Here is a 5,000-nt window from a genome sequence, read left to right on the forward strand (position 1 = left end):
GACAGACAAATTCTTTATTTCGAGGATAATAGATAAGCACTAGTGTGCTTTTTTACATCCAGTCCCTGCCCTGAATAGGGTCTACACTACACAACAACACACACACACACACACTGTGCCCTGCAGGAATGTCCACACACACACACACACACACACACACACAAGGAGAGAGAGAGAGAGAGAGAGAGAGAGAGAGAGAGAGAGAGAGAGAGAAAGGGGGTGATTCAACCGCGTATATTTTTATAGGGGACGCAGCTTTTCCAGCTGGAAAAAAAAAAAAAAAAAAAAAAACACAAAAGGACCCCCGCCTTCCATCCCCCTCTCTTCCCCCCAGCGAGAGAGCGAGTGCAAAACAGACAGGCAGACAGAGAGCGTGAGAGACAGAGACAGCGAGAGAGAGAGAGAGAGAGAGAGAGAGCAGACAGACAGACGGGCAAAGAGCGTGAGAGACAGACGGAGGCACAGAGAGAGAAGGGAGAGCAAGAGAGAGAGAGAGAGTATTCACACAGTTACGGAAAAAGAAAGTAATAACATATTTCAGTCTTTAACATTATTGCGAACATTCTTTCATTAAACCAAAACTATATTCCCTGAACATACTCATCCCAACTACAAGTACACCTGTCCATTAATATTAAAACAACTGTGATCTATAAGCACACTCTCCTTCATCATTATCGATTCCCTATCATTTATTATCATTATAATTATTATTAATCTACGATAACCAGTAATCCCGAAATATTTATGTCCTGTATAGACTACCCTTCCCCAGTTCCTAACAGTTTTTCCCCTGCAAAAAATAATACATGGAACTCTCTAAAAACACCCCCCCCCAAAACACTTAATCTGTCACAACGCCAAAACAATATATAAAGATCCAGATTGTCGTATGTAAATATACCTTGGAAAACAAAACTGCTAGAACGACGCAAAACAATGAGCGCCGGCCGGATTAACCCCCAATATCTTATGTTCAGTAATCTAACTTTTAAAGACAAAATATCCCAAAACATATCAAGACTTCCCAACACCTAATTCAACGTCTGGCTAAACTTTCTCCTTTTTTTTCCCCTCCCAATGGTGTATTCTTCCAAATACATACTTTACTTCCCAATCAACATCAAGACTAAATAGGCTTTGCAAAAATCAACAACAATTAATGTGTCCAAATGCAAATGCACAGAAACAATCAATTTCCATCACATCAATATAATCTTGCAATAGCCATGCACAGTATAAAACATAGTAACATACTAATATCAAGGAATAAAATCTCCTAACATCAATGACAAAATGAAAGTAAAATATTTCCACCCACCTGTTTTTCTGGCCACAACTCTCAGCACATACTGCTTTCTAAAAGGGTTTGGTACTAACTGACTCCCCGCCCTTTCCACTGCAACTGCTTTCAACAAGAGTGGGGCACTAACTGACTCCCCGCCCTTTCCTCTGCAACTGCTTTCAACAAGAGTGGGGCACTAACTGACTCCCCGCCCTTTCCACTGCAACTGCTTTCAACAAGAGTGGGGCACTAACTGACTCCCCGCCCTTTCCACTGCAACTGCTTTCAACAAGAGTGGGGCACTAACTGATTCCCCGCCCTTTCCTCTGCAACTGCTTCCAACAAGAGTGGGGCACTAACTGACTCCCCGCCCTTTCCTCTGCAACTGCTTTCAACAAGAGTGGGGCACTAACTGACTCCCCGCCCTTTCCTCTGCAACTGCTTCCAACAAGAGTGGGGCACTAACTGACTCCCCGCCCTTTCCTCTGCAACTGCTTTCAACAAGAGTGGGGCACTAACTGACTCCCCGCCCTTTCCTCTGCAACTGCTTTCAACAAGAGTGGGGCACTAACTGACTCCCCGCCCTTTCCTCTGGCACTTCAGGGCGCGGTTCCTGAAATTACTACACCTCATGATTATTCACTAGGGCTATTCTATTTTAGTTTTATTGACTAACCAAAAGGTTTTTTTTCCCCCATAGATTCCAAAGTACATACATTCAAAACTGATTTCCTATTTTTTCATGTACATTATCTAAATCTCAACCAAAACTCTCTTACAAATAATAAACAAAATAATCAGGACTAGTTTCTTAAAATTTACGGGACAGTCTACTCCTCCCGAGAAATCCCCGCGAAAAGATAGCGTCCTCCCATCCCAGAGCAGCTAGCAGCTGGCATTAACCACCCTGACTTCAACTTAAACAGAACTGACAACCCGATGGTATCAGGGCCCACCGAGGTACACATTCCCGGGGTCAGTCCCTACACCAACCACGACAGACAGCACCTGTAAACATTAGACGGCACGCCTTCTGGTTCCCACAGCCGCCTGATGCCAACAATTAAACACAAGAACAAACTTCATACTAGTACGCCCTGTACGGGTGTACACTGTATTGTGACCAGAGAGACATGGTCCTTTCGCTGCACTTCATTCAGCCAGAAAGTTAGGAAAGGGCAATGGCCTGGATCAGGAGAGCTCAACTCGAGTTAAGTCATTTAGAGAAGCCTTTCCTTGCACAGCTCATGCAGGAGGAAGATGGCGGAGTGTTTAAGAAGTGTTATAGTGTGCCAGCAGTGTCACCCCCACCACCCACACTCTGTCCCCTCCCCCCCCCCCCCACCCCTCCCACCCCTCCTTCTTATCTCCCTTCCCGCTCCATCCCAAGTCCAGTCTTTGAGGTTGTGCCGACACCACGCCATCCTCCCCCCTTCCACCCCTCCACCTCCTCACCCCACTCCCTAGTCGGTGCCTTTGGTCCGCGACACCGCGTCACCAGTCCCAGTCGTTGAAACACGTGCGGTTATGTGACGTCTGCCACACTCCCCGTGTTCGAAACGGACGAGCACGGCATGTCGGAACATCCCGTGTGGCGGCCTGTCTTTCAAGTCGTTCCCCTTCTCCCCGTTCACAAACATGGCTGAGGTAGATGGCGGGACTTCGGAACGTAAGCTAGGAAGAATTTATGCTAATATGAACTTTGATCATGCTGGTTAACATGCCCAGAGTTGTATTGTCCCGTCTCCCCATTCTCTTTGTGACGTAAACGGGTGAACCTGTCATCACAGAATGTTGTAGAAACAAGTGGAATGAAATGTAGCGAATCAGATCAATCTGTTGAGTTGGACGAATTGGGATTAAGCAGTGAATCTGTCTGTCATTCACATAGCGTCACTAGGGCAAGCAAAGATTGGTTATTTCAGTTCAACTAGTTGGGGAGTGAGTGTTGTAGCTTGCATTTGTATACACAGTATGTTGGGGGAAGGGATAAAACCAGTCAGCACAGCCAGTTCTTAGCTGTCTCCCAGAAGAACTGACTGACACAGGGTGACTGACTGATCAGTGATGTGAGGAACACGGAAATCCTTGTTGGGCTGTGAGTACACAACTTGTAATGGTTTTATGTTATGCTGATAACTTAGTTGTGTTGGGAAACTATGTTTTGTGTCAGTGAACAGCCAGTTTAAGTTGATCTTGTGGCTTGTGGAAAGAAAAGGGGTTAATGTGTGAAAGCTACCCACTGAGGGAAGTACTGGCCTATATCTTTTGAGTCTCTCCCTCCCCCCCCCCCCCCCCCCACCCCCCTCTTCTGTTTTGTTACAGATATCATGTTCTGTATTTTTGATGTATTACTTGTTTTGTATATAGTAGGTGGTGTTGGTTCAGTGTGAACTGAACAGACTAACGCACTGTCAGTGTGTGTTGAGGGTTTTTCATGTGTGTGCACATGGGGGCAACAGCAAGTGTTGTGGAACACATGTTTGATTTGTTGGTAGTTGTGGTAACATGTGTAGGAGGTGTGCTATGTGTCAGTGGTTTACCTTGTTCAGACAAAGTGGGAAAGAACATTGTAATGGGAATAATGAGTTGATTAACAAGGAGAGCACTGAGGGTCAGTGCTATGTTGTTGCACATTGTTGTTTACCATATGTTGGAAGTAATAATTTCCTTACGTGTACTTGTGTTGGTGGTATACCTTGTGAAGACAAAGAGATATGTTTGGTAATGGTAACACACAGTTTAACTGAATGATGGTTAACATGAGTTGGAACACAGGGTTGTATTGGTCAGTGATATGTTTTGTACACAGTATGGTAATTGGTATGTCACCGCTGGTGGCAGGTAAGCTTGATGAAGCTTGTATTTCCTCACATAGATCTATGTGTGAGAGGAGTGCATTCTGGTGAACATGTGATGAAAGGTACTGAGAGGGTATAGGCCTTTCATGTCAGTGATGTCAGGATATTTTGAGATTTTACCTGACCTGGGTTTTGGTTGTGTGTTTGTGTTCCAGGTGTGCTGCTTATAGGTGCTGCTTTAGGTGTAGGGTGAACTTTTTACTGTGTGCTGTATTGTAAAGTAAACACTCTATAAAAACCACTCCATGTGGCCCTGCTATTGATGTGAGGAGAGAGTGAGTGAGTGCATGATCTGTTGATCCTATATCCCCCTGTCTGCTCCTCTCTCTTCTATTAGAATCGAACCAACCACACCTTTTTACAAAGCTTAAGTGTATTCTTCGCTTATTTGTTTGAAATTCTCCTATACTTCTCTTTGTAATGTGTGAATATATGTACTTATATAATGTAAAATGTTAATAAAAAAAGAAAAAAGTGATTCATTGGAAAAAAAAGAAGTTAATGTGTCAATACATGTCCGTGAGGGTCAGGGTTCGAATCCTGATCTCGCCCTTTATCCCCACTTAAGTTGTTACTGGAAAAGGAAATGAAGCGTCTAGCCATTCGGTTGAAACGATAAACCCGAGATGTTTGTGGGCAGCACGAACTTTTTCAATTCAGTTCAATTCAATTCAAAATACAGAATTCAGAAAATTCTCTTTAGACTCACTTAAAATAAAATGCCCGTCAACAAAAATCAAAGAGAAAAAAAACACAAACAACTGACACACCCTTCACTTATCACCATTCACACATCAATTATTATGTAAAAAGAAAAACATGTGGGTAATTTAGAGTGTAACAACTGTGTGTTG

General features: G+C 43.8%; 1 protein-coding gene across 1 annotated transcript in view; it reads left to right on the forward strand.

Annotated features, from left to right (window-relative positions):
* The first annotated feature begins 2,224 nt into the window (after nt 1–2,224).
* The window catches only part of LOC143297057 (solute carrier family 22 member 7-like), a 30,438-nt gene continuing 27,662 nt past the window's right edge, over nt 2,225–5,000 (forward strand). Inside the window, exons 1-2 of the mRNA XM_076609229.1 lie at nt 2,225–2,295; nt 3,838–3,899. Of these exons, the coding sequence (XP_076465344.1) occupies nt 2,225–2,295; nt 3,838–3,899 (133 nt within the window). The remainder of the gene's footprint in view (nt 2,296–3,837; nt 3,900–5,000) is intronic.

The sequence above is a fragment of the Babylonia areolata genome, chromosome 22, assembly GCF_041734735.1.
Source record: "Babylonia areolata isolate BAREFJ2019XMU chromosome 22, ASM4173473v1, whole genome shotgun sequence".
In the NCBI taxonomy this organism is placed as follows: Eukaryota; Metazoa; Mollusca; class Gastropoda; order Neogastropoda; family Buccinidae; genus Babylonia; species Babylonia areolata.